The sequence below is a fragment of the Madurella fahalii genome, assembly GCF_045866475.1.
Source record: "Madurella fahalii IFM 68171 DNA, scaffold_5, whole genome shotgun sequence".
NCBI lineage: Eukaryota > Fungi > Ascomycota > Sordariomycetes > Sordariales > Madurella > Madurella fahalii.
In genome coordinates this window covers 1,991,691-2,014,765 of record NW_027263975.1, presented here as the reverse complement: position 1 = coordinate 2,014,765, position 23,075 = coordinate 1,991,691, and the positions used below count along the sequence as shown (strand labels likewise).

Genomic DNA, 23,075 nt, shown 5'->3' with positions numbered 1-23,075 from the left:
ATTCCGCGGACCATTACGAACGTTTACATCTCCGCTTTATCGACCGGGACATTTCAAAGACGCACCGGCCGGACTTAGTCGCATTTTCAGGCGCCTGGCTGTCGTCGAATGTCCACACAAGCTACACCGGACCATGGTGCGATTTACCGGTACCGGAGAAGCGGCGGCCCATCTCGGTGCCCGAGAAAGTTGCCGGCCGGCCGGCCAAAACCGGGCCTATGAGTACGGCTAACTTTTCCGGCTACATCAAAGCTTTGGATCCCCGTCGGCAGACCTTCCGGTTCATGCCGCTAGGTAGCCATCGGTATAAACAGAGTAAGTGCCTTTTAAACATGAGGTTTCGTGGGGTCAGGCGGACATTGCCTGCTGGGTCGTTCCCCACGTTTCTTGGGACCAAGGGGCGCCATCGCCACACACCAAGTCCCCACGAACCTGAATCGCAACTTGCTTCGCTCTTCCCCATGCGATATGAAGGGGCCAAGCGCTGCGCGCTCCCGATGGACTTGCCGGGCACCTCGCGCCGGGAATGATTCCGAACCTGATGAGCAAGAAACCGTGCCCCATGGGTAAGGCCGGCGGGCTCCATTTTTAGGGGGTGGGACCCCGCCTTTGCAAAACTTCCTCGGACGAGATCTAGCCTACGTTAAGAGGTGAAGGTTAAAGCAAGTCGCAGGGTGGATTTCTAGCTCGTTGCAATCCTTGCAATCGGCCTCGCCCATAAAGGAAACAGATGACTACAACTATGTGTTTGCGAGGAAACATTCGTCCAACCACGGCGTCCCACGGGAGCATTTGTATAACAATCACCTGTCGCGACGCCGGTGGCTGCCGAAGATCCAACAAAGTGGTCAGATATCCTGCGACGATGGAGCCGACCCTCCCGTCGGACTAGGGTGTGGGGGTGGGATTGGAGTGATTGCGGTGCCGGGATGTGGCAGCTTGCTCGCTGAGATTCTTTGAGGCCGAGAGAGCGGAGGGCGGGGAAGAAGGCTTCACGCCGTCTGGTCAGCCGAAACTGTGGGATTCTGCGGGTTGCCGCTCCCCCTTGCCTTCCTTCCACCAGTTTCTACCAGCAAATTTCTCAGTGCACCTCCGTCCTTCGGTCACACAGGCGGAACAGGGTGGATTGATGAAGGGCAGCACTGAATAAACTCGGGGGAGCCAGAAATGGTTGCCTGACTTGATTCGGTCCAAGAGTGGGGCGAATATTACCGCGTATTGTGACCGGCGACGAAATGTATTGCTGTATTGCTGTGTTGCCGATGTGTCTGCAGGCGAGACCGGGGGACTCTGCTCACCGCTTGACACTGCACAAACAGTCCGCCCGGGTTTGAGGGCTCTGGTGCTCATCCATTTGTTCCCTTGCGCATGAGATATACCTGCTCCTGCTCTCCAAGGCAGAGTGCTCTGCTTCAGACCAGTTGACCACCCGTGTAGTTGAAGTGTAGTTGAACACAAAGTTGTGGGCGCCAATCGGACCTAACTTAGCAAATTGGCGATCTGACAGGGCGACGGTCTGAATTGGTTCGGCGCTAGGGGGCTGTGCTTGGCAGAATCAGGTATCCGGACGGGCTGGGAGGCTAAGTTGCCAGATGGCCCCCCGGGCTGCGGGTGGGCGAAAAGCCCGGGCCCTGGGACCTCGATACAGTTGGGGCTTTCGGGGCCCGGAATGCACGTGTTATCTGTCGATAAAGGCAGAGACCGCTCGCGAATCATAAAATTCTACCGGCTTTCTTGAACCGTCCCTTCAATCGCGCGAACGCCTCCCCTTTTCGCTCCCGCCCCCTTTTCTTCTTTGTTTTACTCGTTGTTTCCTCTAACCTCCGCATCTGCGTGTGGTTCGTGGCCGGCTGTGTCATCGTCGTTACCAATTGCATACGGCAGCCTACGTCCCACCGCGCGTGCGTTGTTTCTTTTTTCTTTTTTATCTTTTTTGGGGCCTTTTTTTGGCCCTTCCACGCTCTCGAGTTGTAGTCGAACGCTTTCTGCCTGCTTCGCGCGCTAAGCATTGGCGGCACGGCGTCCGATCGGACTGTCTCCCGCGGCTAACTTTTTCCCGACCCTATCCGCTCCCCGGTTATAACACGCTTGCGCGTGTTTGAAAGAGGGAGAGAATACCGGTAGCGCTCGGCCGGAACCCGGAGCCGTCCAAGACGTCCTCTGTGCTCCGCCCGTGTCCCGCCCGTGTTCCGCCGCGTGTCTCGGCTACGACGTTGTTAGAGCTGCACAAGGCCCGCCCCTCGCCACGCCACTCGTCACCATGGCTGAACTCGACACGCTGGACATTATTGTCCTGGCAGCCATCCTCCTCGGGACGGTGGCATACTTCACCAAGGGAAAATACTGGGGCGTTCAAAAAGATCCCTATGCGAACTCGTTCGCGACGGCCAATGGCGCCAAGGCGGGCAAGACGAGGAACATCGTCGAGAAGATGGAAGAGTCGGGAAAAAATTGTATCATCTTTTACGGGTCTCAGACTGGTACCGCCGAAGACTACGCCTCGAGACTGGCGAAGGAGGGCAAAAGTCGCTTCGGCCTCGAAACCATGGTTGCTGATCTAGAGGATTACGACTACGACAACCTCGACGCCGTTCCCAGCGACAAGGTTGTCATGTTTGTACTCGCAACGTATGGCGAAGGCGAGCCGACCGACAACGCTGTAGAATTCTACGAGTTCATCACCGGCGACAGTCCATCCTTCTCTCTCGGCAACGACGTCCCTCTCGGCAACCTCAACTACGTGGCGTTTGGTCTTGGCAACAACACGTACGAGCACTACAACTCTATGGTCCGTAACGTCAACAAGGCACTTCAGAAGCTGGGCGCCAACCGCATCGGCGAGGCTGGCGAGGGCGATGATGGCGCTGGCACCATGGAAGAGGATTTCCTAGCCTGGAAGGATCCCATGTGGAAGGCCCTGGCCGAAAAGATGGGTTTGGAAGAGCGGGAAGCTGTTTACGAGCCGATCTTTGGTATCGTCGAGCGCGAAGGTCTCACGCGTGACTCCCCCGAAGTCTATCTTGGCGAGCCCAACAAGATGCACCTCGATGGAGCCGCCAAGGGGCCCTTCAACGCCCACAACCCGTACATTGCCCCCATTTCCAAGTCTTATGAGCTGTTCAACTGCAAGGATCGCAACTGCCTACATATGGACGTTGACATTAGCGGTTCCAACCTGAGCTACCAGACAGGTGACCATATTGCCGTTTGGCCCACCAACGCCGGCGAGGAGGTCGACCGCTTCCTCAACATCTTTGATCTTGCCAGCAAGCGCCACAACGTCATCAGTGTCAAGGCGCTGGAGCCCACTGCAAAAGTGCCGTTCCCGACTCCGACCACTTTTGACGCCATCGCCCGCTACCATATGGAAATATGCGCCCCCGTCTCCCGTCAATTCCTCGCCACACTCGCTGCGTTCGCGCCCGACGAGGAGTCCAAGGCTGAGATGACCAAGCTCGGCAGTGACAAGGATTACTTCCACTCGCAGGTCAATGTTCACCATCTCAATATCGCCCGCCTTCTGGAAAGAGTCAGCAAGGGCAAGAAGTGGACCAACGTCCCGTTTTCGGCCCTCATTGAAGGCATTACCAAGTTGCAGCCCCGTTACTACTCGATCTCGTCTTCGTCTCTGGAACAGCCCAAGACGATCTCCATCACCGCCGTTGTCGAGACGCAGGATCTCCCCGGCCGCGAGGACCCGTTCCGGGGTGTGTCGACCAACTACCTCCTGGCTCTCAAGCAGAAGCAGAACGGCGATCCCAACCCGACTCCTTTCGGTCTGAGCTACGAGATCATGGGCCCCCGCAACAAGTACGACGGTATTCACGTCCCGGTTCACGTTCGCCACTCCAACTTCAAGCTTCCCTCCGATCCCACCAAGCCCGTCATCATGATTGGCCCTGGTACCGGTGTCGCGCCTTTTAGGGGTTTCGTCCATGAGCGGAGAAAGATGGTCGAGAACGGCCAAGCGGTTGGCAAGACAATCTTGTTCTTTGGCTGCCGGAAATCCACTGAGGACTTCTTGTATGAGAAGGAATGGGAGGTGCGTAATACTCCTTTTAACCCAGTCTCAAAACACACACACACACATACACACACACACCCCTTCCCGCTCTTCCCTTGAATGGAGTATTCGAAAACGCATTCTTTCTAACGCCCGCTGCAGGAAGCTAAGCAGGTTTTGGGTGACAAATTTGAGCTTGTCACCGCCTTCTCTCGTGAGGGGCCCAAGAAGGTCTACGTGCAACACCGGCTGAAGGAGCGGGCTAAGGAGATCAACGAGCTATTAGAACAAAAGGCCTACTTCTATGTCTGCGGTGACGCTGCCAACATGGCTCGCGAGGTCAATGCTGTCCTTGCCCAGATCCTAGCCAGTGAGCGCGGCATTCCCGAGGCCAAGGCCGAGGAGATTGTCAAGCAGATGAGAGCCGCAAACCAATACCAGGTATGTTTTACCCGTTTGATCCGATGACGGAAATGGGTCAGGTGCTAAATCTTGCCAAACAGGAGGACGTGTGGTCCTAATATGCGGATGGAGAACGGGAGGCCAAAGCGCAACGACGCCAGGTCGGAACTACGTAGCGATTTTGCATTCGAGCGCCATTGGGAAATAGAAGGGGTCAGACTCGGCGGTCCTTATTTGGTCGTTGTTGCTTCTCTGTTCTTTTCTTTCTAGAATAATTTTTTCCGTGCCCCCGGGAGTTTGATAGCAACTGTTCTGATACGTCTTTAACTCTTCTCCGTATACAATATACGACTATGTCACGACGGTTCGTTGGGTACCCTTGCGCGTGTATGGAAATAAGCGTGCCCTTAAATGAGAACGTCGTTTGTCTCCGGCCCCGAACTGTGGCTTGTCCCCACTTTATCTCCAATACCGAATGCATTTAGACGGCCATTTCCGTCTCGGCACAAAAATCACCAGACCCGGGCTGGCCAAAATCTCGGTGACAAATACCCTGGGGGACAGTCCTTGTGTCTCGGAGCTTTGTTCCCTCCTTGACATTGGCTGCTTCAACGTCTTGCCGGAGGGCGAGAAAAAACGGCAGCACGCTCCCGAACTTGGCGAACCACGCTACGGTTTATCACTGCCTTTCCTTGCAGGCTGGAGCAGACCGTTCAAGTGAATAACAGAGATCCTACGTGATATACAGTATGCAGACTTATCACACACACACATACATCGGGAGGGAGTAGTGACATGGCTCTGTTTCGGGCACGGTCTCAAACGAGCAAACGCTCCTCCAGATACTGAGGAACGTGGGAGGGAATAGGATGTCAGATCACGGAGCAGCGCCAGTATCCGCCGGCAGCAGCCCTTGAAAAGAGCGTGGAATTACCAGTGTCCAGGGCGACCAGGTGCACAACGGGGAGGCGGAAAGCCACTACCGGAAAATTCTGCATCCCGTTGCCCGGTCTTTGAGGGTATCCGACACGACTTTGTCAGCCCCGACGGGCCAATGCCCGGACGAATATTTCAGCCACAGACAACCACCATGACAAGGTGACGAGAATCTCTGCGGTATCATCTATGCCCTGTCTTTAAGCCCCTCTAGTAAAGAGCCTGTCGGTGTCCCCTATCCAGATTGGTCGTTATGCATGCGTATTACTTTGCATGGCATCACCCCCCATTCCCCTCCCCCGGAGACAGAGTCACTGACCAGGCCCCCGGGGCCATTTTCTTTACTTTCTTCTTCTCCCCACACCAATCAGTGAGGCAGATGGGAGTTTAAGATATGCAGCTCGGACCATTCTGTCATGTCTTAAATCAGGAGGTCCGTTCCCCAATCTGCTTCTCCCGCCCACCCCCAACCATTCCGTGTTTGTAGTCATCCATATGGTGGGATGGGCGTGTTTCAAACTTCCCGTCGGATAGCTTTTCCGTTGGAAGTTGGAGTTGGGTTGCTCGCGTGACGAGACGCTTGGTTGCAGCCCCTATCCACCAGCGCACACCGTGGACGCCATATCCGTTCTGGCTTTGTATACTAACGGAGACTTGGGTCCTTGCATGTGTAATGGCACCTAATCTTGGATTGGATCTTTTCTCTTTCCTCCACTCTTCCGCAATATACCTATCCGATGATTCTCGGCATCCTTAGCAGGGTATCAACTTGACAGCCTTGTCTAGAGTGATCAGAGTTTACTTCCACCAGAGAGACACAACAACTTAGTCCTCCATGTTGTCGTTATATACTTAGCTCAGTTCCATATTCACTTGAGGCTGCTCACAGAGGGGAGGTTGGTACTTTAGATGTCATCTTGCGAACACCATCTGACTGGGAGCTTAAAAGTTAACGCAAACCAGCCGTAAACACGAGTTCAAATGAACGGGAGAAGCACTAAATTGCTACGGGACCCTTGAATCCCACTTGAACCGAAGCGACTCGACCTCGTCACGACCGCTGTCGACCAAATACAGCAGGCCCCGCCTGGCATATATCTTGATCATTTCGCTGCAGGAAAGCCAAGCGTCGAAATCAGCATACCTTTGGCCAAGCTGGCGATACCGGCGTAGTTGGCTGAGTCTTTGGCAGCCGGGCACTTGCAGCGACAGGCAGGCTCAATACCATTCGGGCGGTGCTTTGACGAAGAGTTCTAACGAACGCTCGCCGCGTTTAGCAGCCAGGAGAGCTCACGTCCGCGAACGTGCCACATCCGATCCGAACCGGCCCCGGTTCACTGCCCGGCCCTGCTCGGGCCTTGTTATCCTCCTCGACCGCGCTGGGCAACTCTAAGCAAACGTCGCGAACTGTAGCAGAAAATCTACCCGGCCTCTAACGGCTGGCGTCATTCGAGCCGCATTGCTTCCTTCCTAGGAGGCCGCCGACAGCTTCGGTGAGAAAAATCCCTTTTCTTTGATCGCGTTGTTGCTTTCTTTTCTCTTTTCCTGTTAAGTTCTGGCGATCCCAGGTGTTACTTCCGTTTCCTGGGCGCACCGCTTCTTTCCGGGTCTGCGTCGGGAGAAAGTGCCTCCCATCACGGTGTGAGCGAGTGTTGACCTGCGCCCCGAGTTCCTTCCTTTACTTGCACCCTCGTTTCTCAGCAGCAGCTGTGGTGGGATCCAGATGCGGAAAGAGCACCAGAAGCACCTACCTGCGCGGTGCAAGTCATCGTTTACTTGCCGCTTTTTAAAGCCATTCTCCGCTGGTCTCCCAAACCTGCCCGATTTTGGTCTGCCCTGGACTGCTTCCGATCTTTACAGCATCAACACTCCATCCCACGGCACCACAGTCTCTTCCATTCATCTTGCTGATAGCTCGGTCCATCGTCTTACCCCCGCACTCGCTTGCATTCAAATCTTTGGTTCTAACATTCTCCGTCGTTGAGTGGCTCAGTTTCTTGTCGTCGAAGCATCTCTGTCACCACCAGCCCAGGTCAATTTTGGAGGTGAGTCGAGAATTCGGTCCTCTGGCGAGCTCTCTCGTCGCTTGCCAATTTCTTTGCGAACACGCGTATTTCTTGCCTGCAAGCGGTTTCAATAATCCTCCCCTCCTTCTATCTACCCTTCTCGTGTCTGCATCAGCCACACACATCTCCTTCATCTCCTTTTCTTCCCTCACCCCGTCGCTGTACTTGGCATTGCTTGCCCATCAGTTCTTTCGGTCCGGCATTGCAGCATCGTGTCTCCATCCAAACGACTGACGTGTCTTCCACTAAAGGTCACCCTGTCACGAAACCGCAATCCCGCAAGGTGCGTATGGCGAAAGTTTTCCAACTGACACCACCCTCCGCCCCTCCAACTCAGCAATATATTTGCCAAGTCGTGTACCTTCTCTCAAGGCTCATGGGACGCTCGGATCCGGGCAGCTGGGCTTGCTAGCCTCGAATGCGACGATGAACCCGAAGCTGTGCTTTGATTTCTCGTTGTCCCCTGATGATGGTCGCTTCGCTCCTGGGCCGCGAGGATAACATTGCTGACATTGGTTTTCAGATGACACATTATCGATCGGCCGCTGCCATGGCTTCGGACATGTCAAACAATCGTCACAGAGCGTATCCTGCCTATCTGACGACTCAGCTGGGTCATCAATCTGATCTCGCTGCTTCCCATGGTCATCACATCGGTCACCAGTCGGATGCTATTGGTGCCGTCATGAACCAGTTCAGCACTCTGACTCTTCCGACCGGTCCTAGCATGCCGACCACCTCGAACATGTCACAGGTCCAGGCTCATCATGCCTATTGCGCTGCTCAGGATCAGCCTGTCGCCTACCAGAGCTACTCTGTCCCTCTGCATGTTGGGATGGCCACAGAGGCGGCATATCCGTTTGGAATGTCTGGCCAGTTTCCGGTTCAGAGCGGGTTTGCCCCCTTGCCTGTCCCCTATCACACAATACCTTATACTCCAGGGCGTCTTACCTCCTACGGCGACCGCAGCAGCGAGGTGGTTCCGGGCCTGGAGAATCGCCGTGGATCTTACTCGACCACCGAGTCCGCGCCGGCTACTCCTTTTTTCGGCAGCGCTTCAGAGCGCGGTAGTGCACAGAGAGTTGCTGTTTTCCGTTCCAGTTACACAACTCCGTCTCCGGAGCAGGTCGCCATGCCCGGTGCAATTCCAAAGACTGCCCAACCCATTGATGAAGAACTTCTAGCGTTGCTGGAACAGCATCCTCCAATCCCCGATGCTGTTCCAGCCGTGTTCACTCCTCCGACTCACACAAAATCAATCGAGCAGTGCTTAGAGAACCGGATCCATGGAAACCGGAATGTCTACATCCGTGGCCTTCACCCGACCACTGACGACGAGCTTCTGCACAAGTATGCGTCTCGCTTCGGTAAGGTCGAGCAGAGCAAGGCTATCATTGACACTTCCACCGGTGCTTGCAAAGGGTAAGCCTTCCCCGGCATCCATGAAGAGCCCAACTAACGGCTTATGAAGATTCGGATTTGCCAAGTTCGCCGACGTCCGTGACTCCGAGAAGTGTATTCGGGGTTTCTATCATCTTGGCTACGAGGTTGGCTTTGCTCGGGTAAGGTCTTTGTTTTTCTTGCCCTAATTACCCGCACGAGTTGACACTGGGATCAGGAGAGCTTCAATGCCAGACTCAAGGCGGAAGGGGACGATAGTTCGACCAACCTGTACCTCTCGAACCTTCCCAAACGCCTCAATGAGTCGGTAGGTTGTGCCTTGCAGTACTCGTCACCATTCGCGTCTGACGTCTGCCAGGAACTCAATGCCATTTTCGCGGGCTATCATGTTGTTTCCAGCAAGATTCTCCGTGACAGCATGGGAAACAGCCGCGGTGTAGGATTTGCCCGGTGAGTTGTGGACTTATACTGAGACCCTCGCACCCCTTGCACACGGCAGTTGCTGACCGTTTCGAGTAGATTTGAGACTCGTGAGGAGTGCGAGGATATCATAAAGAAGTATCACGGCGCTTCGATTGGCGAAGAGGGCATGCTGATGCAGGTCCGCTACGCCGACACACCGGCTCAAAAGGAGCTAAAGCGCATTACCGCGGAGCGACGCCAGTTCCGAACCAACGAGTACAACATTGGAGCATACGGCACCGCTGATGTTGGAATTCACCCCAGCATCTACCACCCCGCACCCTGGAGCCGCCGTATTGCACCAGGAGCTAACACGTATGCTTCTTGCCTTGTTGGCCAGAAGGTGAGACGTCAGGCTAACTTGTGACCAGCCCCTTCGCGGCTCGCGTACCAATCCGTCACAATCTCAGCGGCGGCACTGGAGTGGGCTCTGCGATGGTTCAGGGCATGGATCATACCATCAAGTATGGCCAACCCCAGCGTCATGGCGGACGCTCACAGCATGAGTACTAATACCTTTGCAGGCAGAGCATCCCAGCCTCCGGAGCAGCGTCTTCTGATGATGGATCGGCTGCTGAGGGCGATGCGGCCATTCCCGATTCTCCTACGCTGAACAGGGGCAGCACCCAGTCGTCGCCCACTTTCAAGAAGGAGAAGCACTAGATGGCCGTGGATGCTTTGCTTGATCATGCCTGTGCTCGGCAGTTTGTCAGACTCTATTGTACCACATGACTTCCCTTATCTCGAAGGCTTGTCATGTCGATATCGGATACTTCACTATCGTCATCTTGCTTCTTGCTTTGGTCACAACGACGTTGAAATCGACGGCGAGTCGATATCCTCGGCCAAGTGGTTTATTAGCTCACATCACCAACTTCTCTACTATGTGGAATGGGGTCAAAATAATATCTCGGGGTGGACTGTTAGGCGGCAGTGGTTGAATGGGCATGGACAGTTACTAGAGTTCTCATTGTTTGTACTCTGCTCGATATTCACTGGAGACTTGGACTCGCCAAGTCGAGCATAACAGTAGCAATTAAATGGAAGATACCTTATGGTTCCATTGCACGATCCTCATTGCGCTGATGGTAGGCGGGCCGGCTGCTGGCAATGACTTAGGCGGAAGTGAAGAATCATTTAAGGTTCTAACCGGCGGGGAGTCGTCCAAGACATAATTGGAGCTGCAACGTAACGGCCGCCCGACGCTTCTATTCAAGTTCCATCGTTGATTGTAAGTCTCTGCATCCCTTCTTCGCTTTCTAATGGACTATGGTTGCCAATGATCTGTCCTCCATTGGTAGCTCCGCTCACATCCTGACCGTCTTCATCTTCATCTTCGTCTTCGTCTCCGTCTCCGTTTTCCTCTTCCTCCGCTTCCTCCTCTGACTCATCCAGATCGTCTGGCTGCTCAGCATTGTCCTTCGAGTTGGCTTCCTGTTCCCGAATGGCGGCTTCGAGGTCCTTGGCCATCTTCTTGGTGAAGCCCGACGCCTCTACGGCAGCGTCTAGCCTCCGCGCGCCGTCCTTGCCTACCGTCTTCTTGGCATCCCTGAAAAAGGGTCCCGGAGCCGTGCTCACGAAGTGGAAGCGCCGCTGGAAAAATAGCTTGACGCAGTTGACGTCACGGTCAAAGTACATTTCGGCATTTTGGTGGTCCATCGAGACCATCTGGGGGAAGTCGATTATGACGGGGGTGAGGGTGACGGCGTCTGGTTGGTCGGCGACCTTGTCCTCGCGGATGAGGATGTTGAACTCGTTGAAGTCGCCGTGGATGAGGCCGTGCTTGGCCAGGCGGAGGATCAGGTCGATCAAGTCGGCGTAGAGGCTTGCCGGGTCGGGCACGGCCGAGATCTGGCGGAGCGGGGGGGCGTCGATGAGCGCCATGACGATGGTGTGCCGCGACTGCGCGATGGGTTCGGGCACCGGGAAGCCCTCTTCTTTGAGCGCCTGCATGAAGGCGAACTCTTTGATGGCGGCTAGGCGGGAGAGGTACATCCACGAGGCCGAGGCGCGGTTCTTGAGGTAGTCGCGGTTGGCTTTGACGGTGCGGAAGGAGATGCGGCCTAGGCGGTGGATCTTGAGCACCTTCTGCGCGCCCTTGTCGTCGGCCACGATCATGATGTCGCTCTCCTTGCCGACGCCGATGCGGCTGCCAACGCTGTAGACATGCTTGCGCTGGGCGTGGGTATGAAGGGCTAGGTAGTCCAGCCCGCCGTAGGTGAGCCGGTAGCCGTCGTACTTGGCTTCCTTCATGCGCGCGATCAGGCCGGTTTTGGCGAGTGATGAGATGGACTTGTGCACGCCGCTAGCGCCGCCCTTGAGGCGCGCAATCTTATCGATCAAGGGGGTCGGCACGATCTCATGGTTTTTGCTCCCCATTTCTACCTGTGGAAACAAGGGGCACAGGTCAGCAGGGTGCGCGCCCTGGCGGGTTGTCCGGGGCAGGGGCAGAATAGGGAACGAACAGCCGTCAATACCCTCCAGTCTTCGGCCGTCAAATGGCGCATGGCCCGCGTATCTAACTTCATGGTCGCGGTTTGGCCTGCAAGTTTTACTCGGCGGGGTTGGCTAACTGTAGGACTTGGGGAGTTGTTGTCGAGCCTCGAGTTTCTGTTCCGGAGGCGCTTGAGCTATCATAGCACCCCTCCACCGTGTAAGTGCCCACCAAAAATTCACGGGCGAGAATGGCCGATAAGGTTATCGATAAGATAGGGTGTGGCGAACAGCCCAGGCCGCTGGCTGCTGGCCACGCACACAGCGCGATTGAGACGGGCGGGATCCATGGCCCGGATGGCCCGCAGGAGGGGGAACGGAATTTTTATGTGCCGTTCTCGGCAGGCCAAACTGGAAGCTACCTACCTTACCTTACCTGAGCTGACTCGGCATCCCAGGGCAGCTGAGTGGAGCTCGTAGAGCACTGACCGCTGCTGGTTGGGCGCCTCGCCGCCAGGCGGCAAGCAGCGTCGCGTAACCAAGCTGCCTGCCTTGCTCACCAAGCCCAGCGCTCGGCGAATTTGCTAAGCTTCCATTCCGTTCCCCAACGCCCAACCTCGACTTACAAGCAAACAGCATATCGCATCTCCAGCAAAACCGTTATTCCCACGCCCGGCATTGAAAAAAAAGTTCTTAAAGCGTCAATTTGAAATTCGCAGACGACGCCGCTGCCCCTCAGTAACATCTACCTCACAGCCCGCTTGCAGCCCGCTCCGACCCAGCTCTGGGCTTCCCCCACCATCCGAGAAGCAGCCATGGCGCGAGACAGCGATTTGTCCAAGACGGCCGACAAGGGCAAGGGGAAGGCTGTTGATAGCGAGCGCAAGGCCGACGAGACACAGAAGGACCAGGGCGGGCAGCCTGTGGCAAACGGGAAGAAGGACGACGACAAGGCCGAGTGTTTGTTTTCCTCCCCTGCGCTGCCTTCGCATGCCTCGATCCCTCCCTGGCTGACCGTCATTTAGCCTCAGAGGAGCTCAGCGAAGAGGATCAGCAACTGAAGAGCGAGCTCGACATGCTTGTTGAGCGGTTGACTGTGCGTAGCTCAGCCCCGTCATCGCTGGCCCTTGGTTTGCTCCTAACGATTTGTTGCCATGGCAGGAATCCGATGCGACCCTCTACAAGCCGGCCCTCGAGACCATGAAGACCTTCATCAAGACATCGACGTCCTCAATGACGGCGGTCCCCAAGCCCCTAAAATTCCTGCGGCCACACTACGAGACTATGACGAAGCTCTACGACGAATGGCCGGCGGGCGACGACAAGAACTCGTTGGCCGACGTGCTGTCGGTCATCGGCATGACGTACTCGGATGAGGATCGTCAGGACACCCTGAAGTACCGTCTTCTCGCGCCTACCCAGGACATTGGCTCCTGGGGTCATGAATACGTCCGCCACCTCGCCCTCGAAATTGGCGAGGTGTACGGCAAGCGCATTGTCTCGGACGAGTCGACCGCAGAATTGATTGATCTCGCGCTGGTGCTCGTACCGCTCTTCCTCAAGAGCAACCAGGAAGCCGATGCGGTCGACCTGATGAGCGAGCTCGAGATTATCGAGAAGCTCCCCGAGTTCGTCGATGAGAACACGTACGGGAGGGTCTGTCTGTACATGGTCTCTATGGTCAATCTGCTCACCTACCCCGACAACGAGCAATTCCTACGTGTGGCACACAGCATTTACAAGACGTACAAGCAGTACACGCAAGCCATGGTGCTCGCCATTAGGCTTAACGACATCTCACTGATCGAGGCCGACTTTGATGACGCGCCGGACCCCGCACTCAAGAAGCAGCTCGGTTTCCTCGTAGCCCGCCAGAGGATATGGCTGGACCACCCCCGGGATACCCCGGATGACGAGGAGATTGTCGAGTGTCTTTGCAATGTTAAGCTGCCGGACCACTTCAAGGCACTGGGAAAGGAGCTCAACATCCTGGAACCAAAGACGACCGAGGATATATATAAAAGCCATCTTGAGAGTAGCCGTGTCGCCGGCATGACGAACTTCGACTCGGCCCGCAATAACCTGGCTGCCGCCTTTGTCAACGCGTTTGTGAACGCGGGTTTCGGCAACGACAAGATGATGTTGGTCGAAAAGGACAAGGAGAGTTGGGTGTGGAAGACCAAGGAAGAGGGCATGATGTCGACAGTGGCTTCCCTGGGTACTTTGCTGATGTGGGACATCGAGAACGGCCTAGACCAAGTCGACAAGTACACCTATGTCGAGGAAGAGCAGATCCAGGCCGGTGCCTATCTCGCGATTGGAATCATGAACTCTGGCGTCCGGCTGGATTCCGAGCCTGCCATGGCTCTGCTGGCCGACGCCGACAAGCTTAACCACAAGAATCCGCTCATCCGCGTAGCTGCCATCATGGGCCTCGGTCTATCGTATGCCGGCTCCAACAAGGAAGATATCCTCACATACCTCCTGCCCATCATCTCCGACACGACCCAGGAGATGCGGGTATCGGCGATGGCTGCCCTGGCCTGCGGGTTGGTGTTCGTTGGCTCGTCAAACCCAGAGGTCAGCGAGGCCATCGTTACGACCCTCCTGGACGATGACCGGAAGAGCCAGCTGACTGACAAATGGACCCGCTTCCTGGCGCTCGGCCTAGGTCTTCTCTTCTTTGGCCGCCAGGAAGAGGTGGACGTTATCCTGGAGACACTGAAAGCTGTTGAGCACCCCATGGCAAAGCCGACGTCGGTCCTCGCATCCATCTGCGCCTGGGCGGGCACTGGAGCCGTCCTCAAGATCCAGGAGCTGCTGCATCTCTGCAACGAGCACATGGAGGAGTCGGAGGAGAAGAAGGGCGATGAGCTGCTGCAAGCTTATGCCGTACTCGGCATCGGCTTGATTGCCATGGGCGAGGATGTCGGCCAGGAGATGGTCCTCCGCCATTTCGGTCACCTCATGCACTACGGCGAAGCAAACATCAGGCGAGCCGTGCCGCTGGCCATGGGCCTCGTCAGCCCGAGCAACCCGCAGATGAAGGTCTACGACACGCTATCACGCTACAGTCATGATAATGACAACGACGTGGCGCTTAACGCCATCTTCGCCATGGGTCTCTTAGGCGCCGGCACCAACAACGCGAGGTTGGCACAGCTCCTACGCCAGCTCGCGAGCTACTATCACCGCGATCAAGAATCCTTGTTTATGGTGCGGATCGCCCAGGGCCTCCTGCACATGGGCAAGGGCACGCTCTCCATAAGCCCCTTCCACACCGACCGTCAGATCCTCTCACGCGTCTCGGCTGCCGGACTGCTCACTGTCCTGGTGGCCATGATCGACGCCAAACAGTTCATCACTTCCAGCTCGCACTACCTACTCTATTTCCTCGTCACGGCCATGCACCCGCGCTTCCTTGTCACGCTGGACGAGAACCTCAAGCCGCTGACGGTCAACGTGCGTGTTGGCCAGGCCGTCGATGTTGTCGGCCAGGCAGGTCGCCCCAAGACCATCACGGGCTGGCAGACGCAGAGCACGCCGGTGTTGCTGGCGCATGGCGAGCGTGCCGAGCTTGAGGACGAAGAGTATATCAGCTTGAGCAGCACTCTCGAAGGCCTGGTTATCCTCCGCAAGGTATGTTGTTTGAATACTGACTTCGCCTTTTCGTGCTCTACGAATCACGACTTGCTAACCATTATGCTACAGAATCCGGAGTGGGACAATGGGAAATAAGGAGCTGTTATCTTGAAACCTTAGATGCCGCTTGTCTGAGGATGGATGGCGTATGTGTATAATTACTTTTTTTTTTAAAAAAAAAAAAATTAAAAAGAAAAGAAAAGAAAAGAAAAAGAAAAGAGCTATGCACCTGTCCGCATGTTTGAGAGGCAGGGCAGACTCGTTGGCGCGCATCCCAGAGCAGCTTCTAGTTTTCTAAAATGGTAGAACACGCCGGGCGCGACAGAATGGTTAACGTGAAAAGTGTTGGCGGATGATTAAACACACCAACGGACTCGACTCGCCCAAGGGGCTGGATTGTACACGCTCGCAGAGATGTGCCATTAATGACCTTAACCAAAACGCCTTGCTGCTTGTATCAAACCCAAACAGAAGAAAAGAAGAAAAAATAAAGAAGGGAAAAAAAAAAAGAAAAAAAAAAAAGAAAAAGATAAAGAAACAGATAGGAAAGATATATAAAACGATGCCAGCATGCTGGAGGTATAAACCAAACGCATGCATCCATCCAGAACCGCGAGGAATCAGAACCATTCACCTATTACCCCTTTCACTTCCCGGGACGCAGAGACCTACTTCTTGATCCCAAAGATATTCCGCTTTTTCTTCTCCTTGTCCTTCCTGCCCGGCTTGCCGCCGCCATCGGACCCGCTCGTGCCAGGTCGCAGGTCGCCGCCCCCCTGCACGCCCAACGACGACCCAGACCCGCCACTGCTGAGCGTCATAGCGCCGAGCGCCTTAGTCGGCGGGCGTGCTCCGCCGGGGAGCATCTGGTTGCCCATGCCCATGCCCGCCCGCGGCGGCTGCCCCTGCTGCTGTGGCGGCGCGACGGGGGCCGGGCGCTCAAAGAGGTGGGCGGGAGCCCTGGGAGGCGGACGGTCCATAGGCAGGTCCAGACGGCGGCGGTCGGCCTGGAGCAGGCGCAGGTCGTCGACAAATTTCCGGGGCGTGACCATGTGGCTGGTCGCGAGGAAGACGTCGCGGTTGTGCTTTTCCGAGACTTCATAGCAGGCGCGGGCTTCCGAGTAGGTCGCGCCGCCGGCAACGAATACGATGATGCGTTGGCGGTTCTCGGCCTGCCGGCGGTTGGCCGAAGCCCAGCGCGGCGCGGCCGAGCGGAGAGACGCCTGCGTCGCGAGCGACTCCTCGCCCGCGTTCGGCGGCGGGATCGTGTAGGGGAAGAGGTTGTGGTCGAGAGTCCCCGCGCAGAGATTCTCGAGCATGTGCTTCACAGTGGGCTCGAAGCGGGAGAGCATGTACTCCTCATTAACTGTCATGTTTTTGGCGTTACGTTCAAAGAGCGGCGAGGCGGGTTGGCGGTTTTCTTTGAGATCCTTGAGTGGACGGGCGCCAAGCAGCTCGAGATTCTGGATGGCCGTTTGGTCGAGGCTGTCGCGCGATCTTTGCAAAGATGCGTGCCATAGAAGCCTCGTGAGATCCTTCTCAATCATGCCATCACGGTACAGTGCATAGATGGCGATCAAGCGCAGCCTGTCTGCCTCGGCGACGTCTGGGTCGTCTAGAAGGCGAACAACTTGATCCAGAATATTCTTGGGCTTCTTAAGGTCCTCGTCAAGACCAGTTGCCAGGGTCTGCTCTGCTGAAGCGAGATCTGGAAGCTTATGCTTCTGGAAGATATTCATAGCCTCCTGCGCCATGGTAAGATGAAGGGAGTAGGCCTGCTTCATCTCCTGGAACTGCGGCAGACCGGCCAACATGTCTCGGATGTCGTTCAAGCTTGTGGTGGTGGGATCCCTGCCCGCAAAGTTGGGGTTTTGATCGAGGAATTTCTGGAAGTCACCCATGAGCTTGTCGATTGTATCCTTCATGTGCCGGTGTCTGTTGGAGACCCAAACGGTATCCTTCTCCAAGAGCTCCATATCTTTGTCCTCTGCAGCCGCGGTGCCCTCGTTGATAGTCATGTGGAACGTCACCTTGCCGTCATCTTGTTCTCGGATGGGGAGCAGGTCGTGGGCCATGGCTTGGTATGTGAACTCGTGTACTAGAGGCGCCATCAGGTCCATTGACCTATCGGTAATGAGCAGGACAGATTGAGGCCGTGAGCTCTGGGGTGGGAAACTTCGATCCCATTGTTGGTAGCCATCTAGCTCCTGCTGCACAAAACGAGCGAGGTGCATACACATCACTCTTGCTTCGTGCTTGGCGTGTTCCGGCGGCTGGTAATACCGAATCTTGGGCATTTCTTGCAAGGTGATACAAATGGATACAATCTGTGGTCAAGCTTTCTTTAGCCAACGTTGGGTTCGCCTCACTCGACGCAGCTTGCTCGTACCTTGGATGCTAGTGTCCGTAGATGACGTGCCACCAGGTCGTTACACAACGGATTATACAAGACTAAGAAGCTGTGAGGGTCCCTGAAGGTGATGAGATGTGATTCGCGGGGGTAGAAGTCGACAAGGAGGAGGTCAGGGGGGCCTGCGAGCTTTGGTGAGCATGTGGACGCATTTTACAGGGAGCCGTAAAGCGCCGTACCTCCCATTTGCCTCCGGGCAACATCCAGTCGACGTTGCTGCTGGTCGGGCAAGACGCCAGTCCACACTATGAAACCGCGTCTGTACCGACGCCGCTCGAAGTCGGCAAGGAGGCAGTCAACAATGTGTGGCTGGGGCGAGAGAATGTAGATGGCATCCATATCGGGGTTCGGCTCCCTCCGCTCCTCGATACGCTCAATATCTGGCCCCTACTTAGCGACGGGGCGACTGTCTCAGGGGTAGGCAGAGGGCCATACTAGCGATGTTGTGGTTGAGAATGTCATCTTCGTTGACAGTGCTGTCGATAATCTTCCTGGCAACCTCATCGACCACCAAGACTTTCCACTAGCAGGCAAAGCGACCCGTTAGAGGTTTCCATTTTGAGATGTCAAAGCCGTAGGGTAGCGGGGATGGGAGCTTACATCGCTCGGGGCGATCTTGCGGATGGCGTCGACAATCGCTAAGCTCGACGGTCAGAAAAGCGATGCGTGCGGGAGCCCAATAGCGGCCCGTTTATCTGGATCCAGCGGGACATACCCTTCCCGTGCTCCTTGATAATGGAGAAGCCGTCCATGGCGACGCGACGAGGCCAGAGCCCGGCTCAGGGCTCCGCGAGCAGCAGTTAGGGGGCGGGAGTCGCACGCTTCGGGACGTGGGAAGCCGTCGGCGATGGGATTCGATGGGCTGGCGAAGAGTATCGCACGGCGGGGTCAATGCTACGCGGGAATGCTCGAGTCAAGAAAAACGCTGGGACGCGGGAGAGTCGATACTTCGAAACACGGAGTTGGCAGCTCGTGAAGGCTGTAGCGGCGGCGGCAGCGGCATAGTGGGGTGGCTCGGCCCAACACAACATGGCCAGTCCATTAATTGTTTGGATAAGGTGATTTCTTGCTGTACAACCCCAACCCTTATCGACTGCCCTGTGCCGCCTTGCAAGGCAATACCAAGCACAAGCCATTGTGCTGCGACGCTGCATAACGTTAATAAACGTACTGTACTGTACCCCACTTGGCTCCCACCAAGCGGCAGCAGACGCCCCCCGCAGTGGTTTGCCGTCGGCTGCCGAGTGCCTGCCGTGACCATGCCAATTGGTCGTCTCTCCGTCGTCTTGCTCAGTTTCCGGCAGCTTGGAACCGACGGCAATGAGCCGCATCGCGTGTCGCGGTGTAAAAAAGGCAACACAGACATCAGGGCATCCAGACACCCGGGTCCAGGTCCCGAACGCACCTCCGCCCCAAAGATGGTGAACTCGAGTCTCGCGGTGGGCTGCCCACTTCCATTCGGCATAGCGGGGAAGCCAATGGTTGAATAAAAATAACCACACAACCACCCGCAGGCCTTCCCCCTTTGTACCATACTACCGGAGATCCCACCACCGCCTCTACCGTGTTCGCATTTCCAACACCGCCTTTCCAGCCAACCTCGAGCTGCCCCTCGCGTTCTCGCACCACTACCCGCTCGTCCCCGCCTGGGGCCCGGGCTGCACATCAGGCATCGCGACGTGATATCATGCAGCGCTGGCTTGGCCCCCCAATCGACAATGCTTGCGAGGTCCCTGGCCTCTGCATGCTCCCTCTTATCAGGAAGTCATATGTCCGGGAACCCCACCAGCCGCTTGTCCGTCCAGGCATACAGCGTAAAAACTGCGCATGCTAGATGGGCACTATGTCTGGGGCCCGCGAACAGACTCCCGCTTCGGGACGTAGAGCTGTTTGCACCAGTGCTCCTCGCCAGAACGTGAGCGAGGAGCGACATGGGATGTTCCTCCGGGGGCCTTCATAACCCCTCTCCCCTCCCCCCTCCCCCTCCGCCCCTCTCGCCTTCGTCTAGCTTTCCGGGAAATGCGCTCTCTGTGTCCAAGTGTAGCACCCATTTACTGAGACCCCCCTTGGCCCCTTTATGCTGTTTGTTTGACGATGCCTTCGATTGGCACCATTCCCCACCGGGCGAGTACTGAACTCCGCGACCTCGAGAGAGAGGGGCGGGACGGGTGGCATTCGCTGGGGAGCAGCTTGGCCTCGCTGCTCAAAGTAGACGACGGGGAAGTATACGAAAGCCATCCAGAGAAAAATCCCAGATGGTACCAGAGGCTCCTGGACGCTGGCGTTGAGGAGAACGGCATCAAGCCTGTGCCCGTCGAGCAGCGGACGTCGACCCGGTACAGCAACCTCTTTACTGTCTTCTTCACCTGTCTCATGTGTCTGCTCCCGTAAGCTCCCCATCGTCCTGCTTCTCGAGCACTGCGCTAAGAAATAATGGCAAAGGATTCCGACCGGCATGCTGGCCACTCTGGGACTGGGCATGAGACTGACAGATGCTGCTCTAGTGATTCTTTTCTTTGGGCTGCTCACATGTATTCCGCCTTCATTTATGGGCATTGCTGGCATGGAAACGGGGCTGAGGCAGCTCGTGCAAGCACGATATTCGTTTGGGTGCGTAAAACACAGCCGCACCGGCCAACAGATTACCCCTCCTCGCTCTAACACTCCCCCCAAAGTCGATATTTCGTTACTATCCCACTCCTCTTGAACGCCGCCACCTTGACGGGTTTCTCGCTCATCTCGGCTATCGTTGGCGGCCAGACTCTTGCATCGCTGAACCCTGAGAGAGTTAGCGTCAATATCGGCATCGTGATTGCCTGCTTGGTCTCGTTTGCCGTCTCCCTGCTCGGTTTCAATGCCCTTCACCTCTGGGAGCGTTACACCTGGATTCCCAACCTCATCTCGATCGTAATCGCGGTAGGCTGCGGCGGCGAGTACCTTCATCATCAGAGCGAGGCCGCGCCAGCGACGCCCTCGCAGATCTTGACCTACGGCAGCCTGATAGCTGGCTACTTCATCACCTTTGGCGGCACCGTTTCGGATTATTCCATCTATCACAACCCCCGTGTATCCAAGTATGTCGGAACCGCTCCCCTATTGACCGGGGGCACAAAAGGCTGACTTCGAACCAGGCTCAGGATTTTCTTATATTTATACGCGGGCTTCCTGCTCCCGTCGGTTCCGCTCCTGATTCTTGGCGCTGCCATCGGAGGGGCGGTGCCCAACGTACCGGCATGGAACGACGCATACCACGCGACTGGCATAGGCGGCATCATGAACGAAATGCTCGCGCCGGCTGGGGGGTTCGGGAAATTCGTCCTCGTCATGCTGGCTCTCAGCGTCATTGGCAATATCGCCATCTCCATGTACAGCGTGTCGCTGAACGTGCAGATGCTGCTGCCGTTTTTCGCCAAAGTGCACCGCTTTGTCTTTATACTGGCGACCATGGCTCTCATGATCCCCTTCGCGATTCGTGCGGCTAAGGAATGGGAGGAGAGTCTGACCAACTTCCTTGCGCTTATCGGGTACTGGGCAGGCTGTTTTGATGCTGTGCTGATTGTGGAGTTGATTGTGTTCCGCAGGCAGGACTACTCGACATTTGACCATGCTATTTGGAACGTCGGGCGTAAGCTCCCACCGGGGATTGCGGCGATTGGGGCGTCGCTAGTCAGCATGGCGCTGGTCGTTCCGGGCATGGCGGCACCCTGGTATACCGGTCCGATTGCAGAGACGACGGGCGACATTGGGTTCGAGATGGCGTTTGTTGTGACGGCGTTATGTTATTTGCCATTTCGCTGGTTCGAAATCAGGTCGAGGGGTCATCTGTAAGCTTCTTGGCTCTGTCAATAACATCTAGGTAGGCTGTGTTACGTCTACCACGCGGGAAGTGAGCATCCATAGCTGCAGGTTCTTGTCGCGAGCACCGTACCGCCCTTTTTTACCACGAATCACCTCTTAATCCTCCCACATAGAACCACATCCTCCCCCAGGGGACACCAGCTCACGTCGGTCAACCGCACGGGTGGCGCCGGCGTCCCGTCCTCCCCAACCGTCCTCGGCGGCGACACCACCACGCCGCCCTGGCCCAGCCACGTCGGTGCGATCGTCACAATCACCGAGTCAATCAGCTCATTCCCCGGCGGCGCAAGCAACGAGTTGATCACCTCCCCACCCCCCTCAATCATGACGCTCCCCAGCCCTTCCCTCTCCAACAGAGCCAGCACGTCGGCCCACTGAAACCTCCCCTCGGAGCCCCTCGCCTCTAGAGTAACAAACTTGCCCCCCACCCCCTCCAACACCTTCCTCCTCCCTTCCTCCACAACCGTCCCAGGGGCCACCAGCACGAACGGCGCCAGCCCCTTGCCCTCCCTCGCCACACCGACAACCTTGCTCCCGGCGTGCACGGCCCACCTCCCGCGCGGGTCCAGCACCACCGGCCGCGGCTGCCGGCCCAAGCCCGTCAGCCCGGCCAGCCGGGAGTTCAGGCTCGGGTCGTCGGCGACGGCGGTGCTCGCGCCGATGAGGATCGCCGCGTGGCGCGTGCGCAGGAAGTGCGTCATGGCCTTGGACAGCGGGCCCGACAGGGCCGTGCGCACCCCGGGGGCGAGCGACAGCGAGGCGTCGAGAGAGTGCGCATAGGTGAGGGTTACGTGGACACGGGGGCGGTTGTTGTTGTTGCTGTTGCTGCTGCTGTTGCTGCTGCTGCTGCTCCCTGTGGGACGGGAGGCTGGGGGGAGGTAAGGGATTAAGACGGAGGCTTGGGAGTAGGGGAATGTGAGAGCTTCTTCCTTGGAGGAGGACATGGTTGGTTTGACCGGTGGACGGGGTTGGTGATGATGATGTTCTTGGCGGAGCTGTTGCGGAGATCCTTCATCTTCGTCTTGCCCGTTTGGAAGTCCGAGTCGAGATCGGACCAAAGGCCCCTGCCAAGACCGGGCTCAATGAAAGGCGGAACGACTTACGGATTACGAGCAATACGATTAATACAGTAGGCCTTGTAACCAGTGCAACTTTTTTCGGTGGCTATTGGTCCGCCTGCCATTCTCGCTTTCGGGATAATTTCGCACTCGGCGTTCCCCCGCTGCAACTTGAGCTCGCCGCGTCACCTACACGGGCAGTGCTTCCCGCCCGGTTGCAATCTTCTGTGGTGCGGCAACGCAGTACGCGAGTCCCCCTGCGCTCCGGAGGCCGCCCACGATAGTTGCGACCGGTGTCTCGAAACCATGTTCAATTTGCAGCGATTGACAACTGGAGTTGAATTGCGAGTGGAGAAGGTCGAAATCATCATGTCGGTTCCTTCCGAATACTCGGTCCGGAAACC

The 23,075-nt window shown here is 56.6% G+C and overlaps 7 protein-coding genes across 7 annotated transcripts; 4 read left to right on the top strand and 3 right to left on the bottom strand.

Annotated features, from left to right (window-relative positions):
* Window positions 1-2,260: 2,260 nt before the first annotated feature.
* MFIFM68171_09179 (NADPH--cytochrome P450 reductase) lies at window positions 2,261-4,524 on the top strand (the record flags this gene model as incomplete). Its single annotated transcript, XM_071064598.1, has 3 exons — window positions 2,261-4,042; window positions 4,166-4,444; window positions 4,507-4,524. 3 exons carry the CDS (start codon window positions 2,261-2,263, stop codon window positions 4,522-4,524), a joined length of 2,079 nt encoding a protein of 692 aa, XP_070920699.1.
* A 3,433-nt stretch (window positions 4,525-7,957) lies between these two features.
* MFIFM68171_09178 (Sporulation-specific protein 5) lies at window positions 7,958-9,933 on the top strand (the record flags this gene model as incomplete). The annotated part of the gene is made up of 7 exons (XM_071064597.1): window positions 7,958-8,829; window positions 8,879-8,969; window positions 9,026-9,115; window positions 9,167-9,258; window positions 9,328-9,585; window positions 9,642-9,734; window positions 9,795-9,933. The coding sequence occupies 7 exons, from the start codon at window positions 7,958-7,960 to the stop codon at window positions 9,931-9,933; spliced, it is 1,635 nt and encodes a 544-aa protein (XP_070920698.1).
* A 549-nt stretch (window positions 9,934-10,482) lies between these two features.
* Window positions 10,483-11,798, bottom strand: rio2 (Serine/threonine-protein kinase rio2; the record flags this gene model as incomplete). Its single annotated transcript, XM_071064596.1, has 2 exons — window positions 10,483-11,655; window positions 11,736-11,798. The coding sequence occupies 2 exons, from the start codon at window positions 11,796-11,798 to the stop codon at window positions 10,483-10,485; spliced, it is 1,236 nt and encodes a 411-aa protein (XP_070920697.1).
* A 720-nt stretch (window positions 11,799-12,518) lies between these two features.
* RPN1 (proteasome regulatory particle base subunit) lies at window positions 12,519-15,441 on the top strand (the record flags this gene model as incomplete). The annotated part of the gene is made up of 4 exons (XM_071064595.1): window positions 12,519-12,663; window positions 12,729-12,799; window positions 12,865-15,342; window positions 15,415-15,441. 4 exons carry the CDS (start codon window positions 12,519-12,521, stop codon window positions 15,439-15,441), a joined length of 2,721 nt encoding a protein of 906 aa, XP_070920696.1.
* Window positions 15,442-16,013: 572 nt separating this feature from the next.
* sec1 (syntaxin binding protein 1) lies at window positions 16,014-18,507 on the bottom strand (the record flags this gene model as incomplete). The annotated part of the gene is made up of 6 exons (XM_071064594.1): window positions 16,014-17,672; window positions 17,735-17,877; window positions 17,935-18,135; window positions 18,191-18,278; window positions 18,356-18,393; window positions 18,471-18,507. The coding sequence occupies 6 exons, from the start codon at window positions 18,505-18,507 to the stop codon at window positions 16,014-16,016; spliced, it is 2,166 nt and encodes a 721-aa protein (XP_070920695.1).
* Window positions 18,508-19,849: 1,342 nt separating this feature from the next.
* On the top strand, window positions 19,850-21,583 carry MFIFM68171_09174 (Purine-cytosine permease FCY22; the record flags this gene model as incomplete). Its single annotated transcript, XM_071064593.1, has 4 exons — window positions 19,850-20,142; window positions 20,198-20,365; window positions 20,431-20,829; window positions 20,887-21,583. 4 exons carry the CDS (start codon window positions 19,850-19,852, stop codon window positions 21,581-21,583), a joined length of 1,557 nt encoding a protein of 518 aa, XP_070920694.1.
* Window positions 21,584-21,702: 119 nt separating this feature from the next.
* RIB7 (2,5-diamino-6-(ribosylamino)-4(3H)-pyrimidinone 5'-phosphate reductase) lies at window positions 21,703-22,557 on the bottom strand (the record flags this gene model as incomplete). Its single annotated transcript, XM_071064592.1, has 1 exon — window positions 21,703-22,557. The coding sequence occupies one exon, from the start codon at window positions 22,555-22,557 to the stop codon at window positions 21,703-21,705; it is 855 nt and encodes a 284-aa protein (XP_070920693.1).
* Window positions 22,558-23,075: the final 518 nt, after the last annotated feature.